Genomic DNA, 12,133 nt, shown 5'->3' with positions numbered 1-12,133 from the left:
GAATGCTCAGTTTTCCTGTAAAACTCACCTACATTTTTTACACTTTACTTCAAAATAAATCCACACTTCGTTGACAATAAAATGATTCTAAATATCTGCCAAGTGGATTCCTTCTTCCTCAAAAATCTTCCAGAAAAATGACCGCCTGAGGCAAGACAACCTCATTCAGCCCATGGGGCGCTGCTTCAAAATGTAGGTCAGCCTGTCAGTTCTGCATGAGAGGCGAGGGATGAGCACTAACCAGGGTCCCCTCCAACCATTAAGAGGCCTGGACAGCACCTCTCCTGGCCCGCCACAAACACGCAGGTGAGAAACACGTGGTAATGAGCAGGTATTCCCAAAGTTTGAGACACACCTAATGGCCACATGTGAAACGTGTCCAAGGACCTTCCAGGGCCCAGCCTGCTTACCCAGGGGCTCTGTGTCCTTCTGGTCAGCTTTCCTGTGCACCATGGCTGGATATGTGATGGTCAGTTTGCTGTTGTGCTCCTTTCGGACAACTGACCGTCCAGTCCTATGTATGAGAACGGTTGTGATTGAGGAGAGAAAAACCTCAACAAGACACTGAGTAACAGCTGTGAGTGACGGGCCAGAGGCTTCTGGGGAAAGGGAGAGACAAGAGCCCAGTACTCACTTGCAGTGGGGACATCGCTTAGCACTCATGTGTGCCTTCCAGAAGGAAGCAATGAGTTTGCTCCTGCTCTCACAAACATTTTTCACCTGTTGAGAAAGGGCAAAAAAACGTTGCAGTACTATTTCATTTTACTACATTCATTCATTCACTAGATTCATTTTACTATTTCATTTCACTACACCACATATTCATTTTATGATTCTTACCTTTTTTTAAAAAAGGAGTAAGCTACCCTCTTAAACATTTTCCACAGAACCCTAATATAGCCAAACTCTACCAATTACTGAGTGACTTCTTTAAGGCTTAAATTTCCTCATCCGTATGTGGGATTAAGACTGACTACCTCACCAAGCTGTTACTAAGAGATCATGGCGGGGGGGGGGGGGGAGGGTGGGGAGGAGCCGTGGAATACAGTAAGTCCTCAATAAATGCCAGTTAATTTAAAACAAACCTCTCTGCATGCAGCTAGTATACCACCCCTGCTGCCTCCCTCAGATGGACATCAGGGTCCTAAGAAAGGCACATCCACAGTTAAGCTACATAAAGGGGACTGAGCCTGGCTGCAAATGAAACTTTTTCCTGGGAGCTTCTGTAACTTCGCTAGGATTCTACCCCAGACCAATTATTCAGAATCTCGGGTGTGAAATTTGGGCATAAGGTGAGCTAGATTCTAAGATTAGTACTTCAAAGATTAGTACAGGTTGATTACCTATGCCATTCGTTCAACTGTTGAACAAATTAATACTTACCCAGGTGCTGTAGGGGCGGGGGGTGGGTGAGGAGGTAGCAACAGTTTAGTGTTTGAGAGAGAGAAAGAAGAAAAGAACACAGACACCACTCTCAAAATGAGACAGTATTTCACAACCTTGCTGGACATTGTACCTAAACCACCTAATTTCATCTAATCCTCTCATTACTCCTGCAGGCAGGCATTAAACAAGAGTACACAGAGGCTCAGGGACAGCAATGTAACTTACAATGTCACAGGCCTCTAAGAGGCAGAGCTGGGATTCAAATCCAGGTCTGCTCTGAGAAGCAAAAAGTATATACAAATTACAGCGCAGAGAGAACTATGATAATTATACCAAAGACCAAGTGTTATAGGAAAAGAGAGAGGTAACTTACATGTGCACCATGGGATCCCAACAGATTGTTCTGTACAATATGGGTTGTATATCGTTCTAACTCTTCCTGAATTTCGAAGGCAGTAGGATCAGCGTTTTCTTCTAGAAACTAAAAAACAAAGCGGAAAACCATACTATTGAAATAAGCAAGCGTCTGACTGCAGCATCGTGGGGCCAGCCTCTCCTAGGGTGGGAGAGTTTAGTTGAAGAGAAGGGAAGGAAATTTCACACCGTGTTGTATTTACAAAACAGTAAGGCAACACTGCTGTTAAAATAAGTAAATAATAAAAAAATCAAAGAATATCCGGCTCTGAGAATGTAGGCTAGGTTATTCAGACAAACCGAAAACTGAAAAGAACCAAGATAGGACACGATACTCCAAAAAAATTTAAAGCTCTGAAAAGCTGAGAGGACAGTGAGGAACCTGCCAGACGGAAGCAAAGCCAGGAATCTAAGAGGTCGCACAGCACAGGGCCATGTTTGCTCTGGTGCAGGGCTGCAGCACTGCCCAGCTCCAGGGTGGCCCTCAGTGCAGTTGTGACCCCTGTGGAAGGCAATGACACACTTCTGCGATGCTCCCTGGAGCTGTACAACACGGCAGTCCTAACCTTGGGAGCATTTTCCAACTCACTCATTTTGAACTTCTTATTCTGAAGGCCTCAAAGGATGAAGAGGACAGAAATCAAAGCCTGGAGTTAGTTCAAGGATAGAATTCCACCACACAAACACAGGAAGCTGGGAACCCAAAGGGTTACACCCTTAGGAACCAGACTGGGCCTGATACAGTACTGCAGCCTGGATTCCAAATGTCTGGGCAGCCTAGGGAGCCTGCAGCTTTGAGGCCTACGGTGGTCCCAGGCCACCGTGCACATGGCAGAAGCAATAGGCATCCTCTCTGGAGAAAGGCAGTCCTATCCTAGGCTTCAAATTATTCCCACCAATAATTTTCTAATTATTAAAAAAAAAAGAAAAGAAAAGAAAAAAAGACGAAGAAAAAGAAAAACCTTTCAAAAACAAGCACACAAGGACAGAGGAAAGAGATGAGGTGGGGGACTTGGACAGTAACTTGACAATGAAGGTGACTATATGGGTGATGGTACTTTGTAACTATTTGTTAGACTGTATGATTAATGCATTTCTGTGTGTATGGTTTACTAAAGAAAAATTTTTAAGATAGTAATCATCATGAATAATTTTATGCCAAAAGATCTGAAATTTTCGATGAAATGGACAAATATCTAGAAAAAATAGAACTCACTCTGAGTAAAGTTTTAAGAAAATCCTTCTCTCTCTAGGACATATGTGACTTTGGATTAACTTTTTTGGCTTTGTTCCCTGGAAGTCATGTGTGCTTACGTGTGCACATGTATGCGTTATGTACTGAATCAAATCAAACTTCCAATTCCAGTCCAATACCACAGGATTAATTCTGGGCCTTTTCTCTTTCATGTATCCGTAACTCCCTTCTCTAATAGTATGAAGTCTGGCCTACCTTATCCTTAAAATATGTACTTACGGATCAATCTTCCTGTATGTAAACCCTCTCCCAACAAGGCTGCCACCCCTCCCATGTATGGCTCTCACTCGAGAGCACCCCACTCTAAGCCCCCCTCCTTGTGGAACCCTCCTCATCCTATGTAGGTGCTCACATCCCTCACTGGGCCATCCAGGATGGGTACCTTATGACTTGACTTGCACACTTGCATACTATGCTGAGCTTTTATCCTTAAATGAACATCTTCCTCACCCTATGTGACCTCTGATATTCCATGTCGGGCTGCCCACATATGCAGGTATGTTCTCCCCTTGAATGCCTGTCTCATCAAGCTTGGGCTCTGACATAAGGCCACAGGTCTGTGTAGAAGCTCTGCCCACCTAACGTCTTTAAGACTGAATTATTCGGGAAAGGGAAGTCGAAAGGAAAGGTAAAAGGTTTCCCTTGTGACAAGAAACAAGACAAGGATGGCTGCTATCCCTTCAACACAGCAGTGTGGCTCCTAGCCACCAAAATAAAGAAAAAGAAATAGAACATGTAAGGACTAGAAAGAAACAAAACTGCCAAGATTCCCAGATGATAGGATTATGTTGAAAACCAACAAGAATTTATAGGTAAATCATTTAGAATGATACACTTCTGCCAGGTGGTTTCATAAAAAAAAAAAAAAAAAAAAAAAAAATCTAGTATTTTTGATCTAGAGACAGAAAATGAATTTTACATAAGATACTTATAATAGCACCAGAAAATCTGAAGGATTTTTTTCTAATGAAGAGAAAAATGTCTCTGTGATAGATTTGGTGGTTCCCCTGTGATCCAAGTAATCAAACTCAGCATTACCAATAATAAAACAACCTGACAGTATGTGCCCCCTGAAATGACACAAAGCATCCCCATATGGTGTAGGTTGTATTCTCACCAAAATGTGAATCTAGTAAGGAAAAAGTCAGACAAATCCAGAGAGTAAGAAATCCTACAAGACAATGGGTCTGAAGTCTTCAAAAAAAGTCAATATCATGAAAAACAATTTTCCACATTAAAACATCCTACATTAAAACAGACCAAAGAAACATAATAATGCATAAGCCTCCACTGGCTCCAAGGTTCAGAAATGAAACTCACTGATGGCTAAAGTGGTATTAAGATGTTGTTTTCATGAACATTTTGTCAATTTCTCTCACGGCTTCACGTTTTCACGCTGAGCTGTTGGTATCTAGTGAGAAGACGTAAAGATCAAACGTTCTGGTGACTTATGATGACGAATCTCAGGGACAACACACAAACAGCTATGCTCTGAACTGCTTCGGCTTGCCTGACTGCCACGACAGCCACCACCCCACCTACCCTGTTCAGAATTCTCTCAAGCTCGTAGACTGCTTGTAGGGCCCCGACTTCCAGAACTCGCAGCTGGCAGACTAAGAGGTGAATCACAGCCCGGGGGCAGGTCAGCATGTGACAGTTTAAACAGGAGCCCCGGAGCAGCAGGTAGAGTTTCTGAAGAGAGGGAATAAGAAGAAGCAGGATAATTAGAGACACAGTTCGACAAGGTAATATTCAACGTACTTAAAGTTTTTGTTAGGTAGCCAGTTTACTCCTTTGAGAATTCCACTTCACCTAATGTACCTGGAAAGGCCTCTGTGGCCCTATGAACTAGATAAATATTCCCCTCTATTTCTTGTTTCATGGTTTCATTTTAATACCTTAAAAGTTGAAATTTAGTTTGGGTCTGAGTTAGAGAGCTACCTTCATATTATTTAACTAAGTACCAAATTCTAATTTCAGTATTTAAATATTTAACTTAAAATATTTAATATTTGCAGGATGCCTGGCTGGCTCAGTATGTGGAGTGTGTGACTCTCAATCTTGGGGATGTGAGTTCAAGCCCCATGTTGGGTGTAGAGATTACTTAAAAATAAAATATTTAAAAAAATAAATAAAATATTTAATAGTTTAGTTACTAGAAGTTTAGTTAAATATTTGGCATTTAACTAAACACTGCATTTAACTAAGACGATTCTCTTTCCTCAATACAACTAACAGACCAAAAAAACAACACATATACTGTCATCTGTAGAGTTTGAAACAAATCCTGGAGGCTAGGCTAACTGACATAAAAAGCTGAAAATACACAAATAGGACTCTAGACAAGAGCTTCATTCTTAACTCACTGTCTGGTCTTCTGGGCTTTGCTCACCTTGCAACCAAGCAAGAGCTTACAAATCCATCAGAAGAGCTCAGGGAGGCCTGGAGAACTCCAAAGTTTTCCTACTGCCAGGGAGATTCTGCCTGGATTTCTGAAGGGCATGAAGCCCCTGAATCAAAGTGTAGGGGATGAATTCAAATGCTTTTTCCTCCTACGTGAACAGAGACAGGCTATGGCTCTTTTCAACTGGAATCAAACTGAAATTCATTTAGTTAGGGCTACAAGCCAAGTTGAATTTACTGGATTTGGCACCTTAAGGTTTTAAATCTCATGGTAAAAAGCACTTTAACTCTGTGTCTGGAGCTAACCTCTTTAGGCACCTCTTGTGAGGCCAGGAGTGCCCCTCACAAATCCCACCAGCAGCTCTGAGACCCACATGTACAGGGCAGCCCAGGGCAGAACGTACATCAAAGAGGAGAGGGTTATACACTGTAAGCGGAAGCTCAATGTGGCCCAGGTGGCCAGGGCAGCTGTTGAAGTCCTGCACACAGGTGGAGCACACCTCTTTGGAATCCGCAGGGCCCAAAGCTAAATCGTACAGGCCGTTCACTGATGGGTTTCCCAGGCTGTCCAGGTAACGAGGGTTCGTAATGGACTTAACGCTTAATTTCCTAAGGAAATAAAAAAGACCAAGGGAAAATGAAGGTTACCCATCTTCTCAAATTTTTTTTTTTTTTTTTTGGCACTTCATAGCTAAATGATGATTCCACATTTATTTCCTCAGACATGCTGACAGCTTCAGAGGGCAGAATCTGTGTATGCCTTGCTCACCACTGTAGCTCAGCACTTAGCACAGAGCCTGCACACTGCATGTGCTCAATAACTATGTGCTGAATAGGTAAGAGTGGTAAAATATGTAAAAAACAGATTTAGTGCAAATCTTGCGGAGTACAATGGGGAATATTTACAGAAAGTAGTTAAGTGCCTTACCACATGCTAAATGCTTTACAAGCAGCATTTAGTCTGACTTCACCCCTGTGAGATGAGCATCACTATATGCATTTTTCAGAGGAGAAAACTGCAGTTCAGAACAGTTAGGTGATTTAATCCAGGTGACACAGCCAGGATTGGGGGGGGGGGGGGCGGCCACGGTGGAAAGAGGCAGGATATTGACCACAACTAACTCCAAAGCCCACATAGTTCAGTAAAGAGAAGATAACCCGATAATTCCCATATGCAGAAGTAGTAAATTGAAATTAAACACAAATATGCAGACCCTTGAGAAGTATAACCTAAGTTATACTAAAAGTTCACTTAAGTCAGCCTAAAAGTTATACTAAGTTCACTAAAAGTTTCATCACAGTATTTTGTGTTTGGTTTAAAGGGGGCTCCCACAGAACTCCTAACTACTTTTACCAAAGTACATTCATGCCAAGTTCGCTTTATAAATTTTTTTTGACTTTGGAAATAAAGACAGTTATCCAAATCTCACAACCTAAAAAAAAAACCAAAAAACAAAAAACACTGTTATTATTTAGCATTAAATGAGTATTTTTAGATCAATAAAATTCTTTGGAAACATAATTCTTAAGGGCTATAAAATCTTTCATTATGTAGCAATTAATAATTCATTTAACCAAGCTCTATTGTAAGTAGGCTTACAAAACCTATCTGCATAAAGATTTACACAGGATACTTCAAACTTCTAATCATGTCCTAGGAATATAATTATTTCCTCAGTGAACTGGAATCCCTGAATCAAAGGGTACAAAATGTTTGAAACTACTGACATATTCTGCTACCTTGCATTCTAGAAAAGGTGGGTTAATCGTAGATTGCCAGTCTTAACTAGCGCTGAATCTTAGCACTTAATCTTTCCAGGGGCACCTGGCTGGCTCAGTCAGTAGAGCATGAACTCCTGATCGCAGGGTCCTGAATTCGAGGCCCACATTGGGCGTGGAATCTACTTAAAAAAAAAAAAAAAAAAAAAAACTTTCCAAATTTCAGGTGAAAAAATGCTACTCCACCATACATTAAAGCTTATATATTTATTTTGAGACAGAGAGAGCATGAGCAGGGGAGGGGCATAGAGGGAGAGAGAATCCCAAACAGGATCCACACTGTGGAGCCCAACTCAGGGCTTGAACCCATGAACCATGAGATCAGGACCTGAGCAGAAACCAAGAGTCAGATGCTTAACCAGCCGAGCCACCCAGGTGCTCCATTTTAATTTTTTATTACAATATTTCTTTTAAACTGCTTTAGTCCTTTACTTTTAATTAAAATCTTAATGGTTTCATTATTGTCACGAGCTCCTTACACAAGGACCTTAATCTTTTACTATAATGGTGGCAAATATTTTTCTCAGTTTACAATTTACCTTTTGTCATTTTTCACATTAAAGCTTTTTTTAAAAGTAAAAAAAAAATTTTTTTTGAAAGAGAGAGAGACACAGCGTGAGCAGGGAACGGTCAGAGAGAGAGAGGGACACACAGAATTCAAAGAAGACTCCAGGCTCCCAGCTGTCAGCACAGAGCCCAACAGTGGGCCGAACTCAAGAACTGAGAGATCATGACCCAAGCCAAAATTGGAGGCTCAACCAATTGAACCACCCTGGCGCCCCTCACATTAAAGTTTTAAAAATTCTTTAACAGTTTCCTTGAGATATAGCTCACATACTACACAACTCTTAAACCGTTCGCTCAGTGGTTTTTAGCTTATCTACAGAGTTGTACAATCATCACCATTAGTCTATTTAGAACATTTTCATCCGTAGTAAAACAAACCCTGTATCCATTAGAAGTCATTCTCCTTGTCACAGAAATAAAAGAACCAAAAAACAATAAGGTCCTGCAAATAAAGTTTCGAGGGTGTGGCCAACAAATGCTACGGTGATCAAAATGAGGACTTAAGAGAGTCCCTTGATTTAGCAACTGGGCAGACAATATAGGGGGTCCTAGCAAAGAGAATATGTCACTTAAACTGAGTCTTGAAGGATAATCATTTTGACAAATTGCGTTCTTAACCACGTCAGGGACATTACAGCAACTCTGCAAACGCTAATTACCAAGGAAACTGATGGATGGGAACATTGCAATGTGGGAACCTTCATCCCCCCCCAGCGCAAACTCTAACCTAGCCCCACCGGGTTCTAGGCAGTCCACGCCAATCCACGACGTTCCCGGAACTACGGGTCCCAAAAGGCCAAGCGCCACACAACCACTGACTCGGAGGATAAACTGGGCGCAAGACCTTTTGGGAACAGTAGTTCATGGCGCCAACCTCAACAAGCAGGCTCTGCATGCTTCCTCCCCACCATCTCCTTACTTGAGCTCGTCGGCCGAATACATCCCGAAGGAAATGCCCTGCAGCCTCCGCCAGGGCATGGTCTTCGAGCCCAACATCCTTCACGTAAGCTGCGAGTTCTGACACCCAGAGAGAGATTCTAATGACCACGGGCAACTTAACTCAACCTAAAGCCCGCAGCCACCATGTGATTTACATTCCGCTTACGCGCGAGAAAAGCTCGCTGGAATGAGATTTACGTGGACGAGACCACTTTCACGGTAGGGGGGGAAGTAATTTGACGACTTTCGCTCATTTACTCACCCTCTTAGTTTGAAAATAGCGAAGAAATAGGTCACTAAAATAATCGTTTTGGAAAGTTTCTCCGAGGAAAGCGAGGCATTTTGATCTTTTAACTTCCGTAACAAAGTCTTTCAAACCACGAGCTTTTAACCTATTTCTTGATTGATTTTGTCTTGTTCCGTCTCAGCCAATAGCCGAGCTATTCCCTGCCCCCGCCTTGGGGTGATCCTGAAGGTCACACTTTCCCAGAATGCTACGCGAAAAAAACTAAAGATGGCGGCGGTAGCGTCGGGTCGCTGTGTCGGTGTCCGCTGCAGGCTTTGCCTGATGCTGACGGGCCAGTGGACGGGTCTGTGTGGAAAGGCCCCCAGCAGGTAAGAGACGCTTGGGAAACCCAAGAGAAAGACCGCCCCCCCCCCCCCCCCGCCCTCGCCCCGGCCAACCTCGTCCTGTGTATCAGCTTTTCCCTAAGAGCTGTGGAGCTAGGGACGATGGAGTGGGTTGCGCATGCGCGGTTTCGCGGCCATGTGCTTAACCAGGGGCGGGTAGCTGGAGTCCTGGAAAAGGGCCCCAGACTACTTTGGTACGATGTTACTTCTTGGTTGGTAGGCTTACCCTGTGGTCGTGGAGCTTACGTTTGAATGTGCTATAGCAACCCCTCCCAAGTTTTAAAAATAGGAAATTATGCGTCCTTTATTTTCACCAAATAGGGGAACTCTGAAGATTTTTCCCAAATTAAAGCAGTTTATGAGGGCCACTGTGTGCTGGATGTTATGGGGATGATTGGCCTAAGAAATTATCCAGGTCTTCAAAAACGCAGGGAAATCTAAAAGATGTGAGTACAGTCTTTGGGTTGCTGTGATTGTTATACCTTGGAATACGTATTTAATACTTTTCACTAAATACAAGTAGTGGTGTAGTGGAAATAGAGTAACTTGTAATGGAAAGTTGGGAAAAGCCCAATTTTGGATTCCGTGTTTGCCATTTCTTGAGTGGGATAATAGACAAGTTTTTTGTAGAGTGGACCTCGTAATAACTGAAAAACGGTGAGAGGTAAGTGAGATGTGTAATCTATAGTGTACGTTTTATATGCGATACCTTCACTCAACTCTGCTCAAAAAAGAGAAAACGCCCCACCTGATACTGTGGAAGCCTTCGTATTCAATCGCAGTCCTTTTCTTCATAGTGCCACTGTTGACATTTTTCTACTCATTTCCCTTGTCTGACAGCAGCATCTCTCCCTCTTTATTCACCCACAAGACAACAGTGGTCTTAGATCCTAATTTCATGAAAAAGCAATAGCCAACTCTCTCTGAGAGTTTATCCCTCTGAAGTTGATCCCCAGCAGAGAAGTATTGTTTTCGAATGATACCTGAGACCAGATTCCAGTAGAGGAAGTAGCTTTGTGTTTAATCACATTTTGGCAGTTTTGTGAATGGTACCAATCCCATGTAGGAAGGGAATACACAATAATAGTGCCCATTACTGTGTGATATTTGACTATTTCTTAGTGTGATCAGAACATTTTAATACTCATGGGTCAGTAATTCTAAATTTTGTGTAAAAAATAATAGCAGTTTCAAGTTTAATTTAGGACATACATATTTGGCAAATTCTTGATTGTTGGATGAAGTAGGATGAAAGGCCATGGTGATCTTAGTTTAATAATTTATCATAATTGCTTCAAGTGGGATAGTCTTATTAGGGTGTTATTCGTATAAAATCAGGGACTCGTTAAATTGTTCCTCTTAACCTCAGTGTTTCAGATTCCCAAAGTTGAAAGTCCCTTATATTTCAGGGGCGCCTGGGTGGCTAAGTTGGTTAAGCGTTCAACCCTTGAGTTTGGCTCAGGTCATGATCTCACAGTTCGTGGCATCCAGCCCCACATCAGACTCTGCTATTAGCACAGAGACTCCTTGGGATTCTCTCTCTGCCTCTCCCCAGCTTGAGCATGTGCTCTCGCTCGCTCTTTCTCTCAAAATAAAATAAAGGTTTTTTTAAAAAGTCCCTTATATTTCACATTTGCTGCTTCAGTTCAGGTGTTATTGAGATTTTTTTTTTTCCTGATTCTATTTAATAAGATTGCCTGATTTAAAAATGTTGACCATTATTGCGTCCATATGTCTATTTTGTAATGGTTTTGAACATGTTCTTCAGGCCATATCTTCTCAGTGTGCATTGACATGAATTATGCAGTCATTTGGACCCATGACAATTGGAAAATTTGGGTTCAAAATGCACATTGGTGGAAGGAGGTGGGAACTTCATTAATGAGTACCAGTTACAGGGCTTTTATTTTTTGTAGATTTTATTCTGGAAGTGCAACCCTCCCAAAGATTGAAGGAGCTAATGTAACAGGTATACAAAAATATATTGAAATAATTTCATTTCTATGTTAAATTATTGCACTAATTTGTAGTAGTAGTAGTAGTAGTAGTAGTAGTATTGGGAAATTGATTTGTTTTATTTTTCAAATTAAGGGATCGAAGAAGTGGTCATTCCAAAAAAGAAAACTTGGTGAGTATTCAGTCAGTGTTCATTCAGCAAGGAGTTGAGTGCAAAACATTTGAAGGTAAGGAGCCAATGACAGAGAGTAGAGAGAGCATTTTGGGGGACAGAACAGCTGATGGGAGGAAAACTTGGGAGTTGGAAAGAACTTAAAGAGGAAGGTGGAGGGTAGTGAATGAATGGGGCGTAAAATTTAAATAGGGTTAAAAGACCTGAACTAAGTTGGGTTAATAGTTACATAATAGTTAATTATGAGCATCGTTATTAGAATAATTTCTTTCCTTTTTTTTTTTCTTTCTCTTTTACGAAAGTTTTACATGTTTGGGAGACTGGACAGAAGTATTACTCTTGCGGTCTTTAAGGAAGGAAAATAAAATAGTGTGGACTCCAGAATTTAGCTTTTTTTTTTTTTACCTCACTAGAAAGATCCTTGATCTCAGGCTTGTAAGTTCAAACTCCACATTGGGTGTAGAGATTTCTTAAAAATAAAATCTTATAAAAAAAACAAAAAACAAATACCAGACTCACAGTGGAGTAAGAGGGAGTCACAAGTTGATATCATAATCTGTAATGTTTTAATTTATTTTTTAGGGATAATGTATTCATTAAGTTTGCTTTTTTAAATAACCCTTTTTTGAAAA

The 12,133-nt window shown here is 41.4% G+C and overlaps 2 protein-coding genes across 3 annotated transcripts in view; one reads left to right on the top strand and one right to left on the bottom strand.

Annotated features, from left to right (window-relative positions):
- The window catches only part of POLR1A (RNA polymerase I subunit A), a 75,514-nt gene extending 66,598 nt beyond the window's left edge, over window positions 1–8,916 (bottom strand). The window contains exons 1-6 of the mRNA XM_040496846.1: window positions 8,724–8,916; window positions 5,863–6,067; window positions 4,598–4,747; window positions 1,760–1,867; window positions 635–720; window positions 411–514 (exon numbers count right to left, since the gene is read on the bottom strand). Of these exons, the coding sequence (XP_040352780.1) occupies window positions 411–514; window positions 635–720; window positions 1,760–1,867; window positions 4,598–4,747; window positions 5,863–6,067; window positions 8,724–8,800 (730 nt within the window). The 5' untranslated portion in view covers window positions 8,801–8,916. The remainder of the gene's footprint in view (window positions 1–410; window positions 515–634; window positions 721–1,759; window positions 1,868–4,597; window positions 4,748–5,862; window positions 6,068–8,723) is intronic.
- Window positions 8,917–9,225: 309 nt separating this feature from the next.
- Window positions 9,226–12,133, top strand: part of PTCD3 (pentatricopeptide repeat domain 3) — a 27,697-nt gene continuing 24,789 nt past the window's right edge. For both annotated transcript variants that reach the window (XM_040496853.1, XM_040496854.1), the window contains exons 1-3: window positions 9,226–9,358; window positions 11,290–11,342; window positions 11,465–11,501. In XM_040496853.1, coding sequence (XP_040352787.1) covers window positions 9,258–9,358; window positions 11,290–11,342; window positions 11,465–11,501 — 191 coding nt within the window. In that variant the 5' untranslated portion in view covers window positions 9,226–9,257. The remainder of the gene's footprint in view (window positions 9,359–11,289; window positions 11,343–11,464; window positions 11,502–12,133) is intronic.

Source organism: Herpailurus yagouaroundi, unplaced genomic scaffold (assembly GCF_014898765.1).
Source record: "Herpailurus yagouaroundi ecotype Mexico unplaced genomic scaffold, PumYag 188, whole genome shotgun sequence".
Classification (NCBI taxonomy): Eukaryota; Metazoa; Chordata; class Mammalia; order Carnivora; family Felidae; genus Herpailurus; species Herpailurus yagouaroundi.
Note: the sequence above shows the minus strand (reverse complement) of the source record. Positions and strands in the feature narration are given on the sequence as shown.